At 47.9% G+C, this 1,022-nt stretch overlaps 1 protein-coding gene and 1 long non-coding RNA gene across 2 annotated transcripts in view; one reads left to right on the forward strand and one right to left on the reverse strand.

Moving 5' to 3' along the window:
* The window catches only part of si:ch211-250n8.1 (uncharacterized), a gene marked incomplete in the record, with an annotated part of 15,356 nt that overhangs the window by 10,607 nt on the left and 3,727 nt on the right, over positions 1-1,022 (reverse strand). Inside the window, 2 exon segments of the mRNA XM_014029604.1 lie at positions 42-198; positions 338-413. Of these exon segments, the coding sequence (XP_013885058.1) occupies positions 42-198; positions 338-413 (233 nt within the window).
* Positions 546-1,022, forward strand: part of LOC106533339 (uncharacterized) — a 1,735-nt gene continuing 1,258 nt past the window's right edge. Inside the window, exons 1-2 of the long non-coding RNA XR_001312224.1 lie at positions 546-614; positions 673-1,011. This is a non-coding gene — a long non-coding RNA (uncharacterized LOC106533339). The remainder of the gene's footprint in view (positions 615-672; positions 1,012-1,022) is intronic.

The following is a 1,022-nucleotide window of genomic DNA, read 5'->3' on the forward strand; positions in this document are numbered from 1 at the left end:
ACACACACACACACACACAGAGTAAAAGCATTAGGCCACACCTCCAGGACTCTGGGCGTGTGCAGCAGGTGGCTGCAGCACTGGGACAGCAACTTGCGGCTCAGGGCCAGTCTGAGGAAGTAGCGGCCCCGGCCCTGAGCTGACAGCAGCTTCCTGCAGACCCTGGTCTGCTCCACAGCCAGGGACAGAGTGGACAGCCTGCAGACACACAACCAGCAGCAGAGTCACACCGCTGCAGACACACAACCAGCAGGAGAGTCACACCGCTGCAGACACACAACGAGCAGCAGCAGAGTCAAAGTGCTGCAGGGACAGGTGAAAACCTGTCATCAGTTACCTGCCGCAGGTGTCCAGGTGGGAGATTTGTTCGAAGCAGTGCCAGTAGTCTCTGTGTACCAGACTGAGGACGGGTTCTGTAAACAAACACCGAGACCACTTCAAACATGGACTGTTCAACCACACATCATAAGAACAGGTGAGGATGAATAAACCAGGTGAGAACATGAATAAACCAGGTGAGGATGAATAAACCAGGTGAGAACATGAATAAACCAGGTGAGGATGAATAAAGCAGGTGAGAGGATGAATAAACCAGGTGAGGATGAATAAATCAGGTGAGGATGAATAAATAAGTGAGGATGAATAAACCAGGTGAGAGGATGAATAAACCAGGTGAGGATGAATAAATCAGGTGAGAGCATGAATAAACCAGGTGAGGATGAATAAACCAGGTGAGAGGATGAATAAACCAGGTGAGGATGAATAAACCAGGTGAGAGTATGAATAAACCAGGTGAGAGGATGAATAAATCAGGTGAGAGCATGAATAAACCAGGTGAGGATGAATAAACCAGGTGAGGATGAATAAACCAGGCTAGGATGAATAAATCAGGTGAGAGGATGAATAAACCAGGTGAGAGGATGAATAAACCAGGTGAGGATGAATAAATCAGGTGAGAGGATGAATAAACCAGGTGAGGATGAATAAACCAGGTGAGGATGAATAAACCAGGTGAGGATGAA

Source organism: Austrofundulus limnaeus, unplaced genomic scaffold (genome assembly GCF_001266775.1).
Source record: "Austrofundulus limnaeus strain Quisiro unplaced genomic scaffold, Austrofundulus_limnaeus-1.0 Scaffold926, whole genome shotgun sequence".
Lineage (NCBI taxonomy): Eukaryota > Metazoa > Chordata > Actinopteri > Cyprinodontiformes > Rivulidae > Austrofundulus > Austrofundulus limnaeus.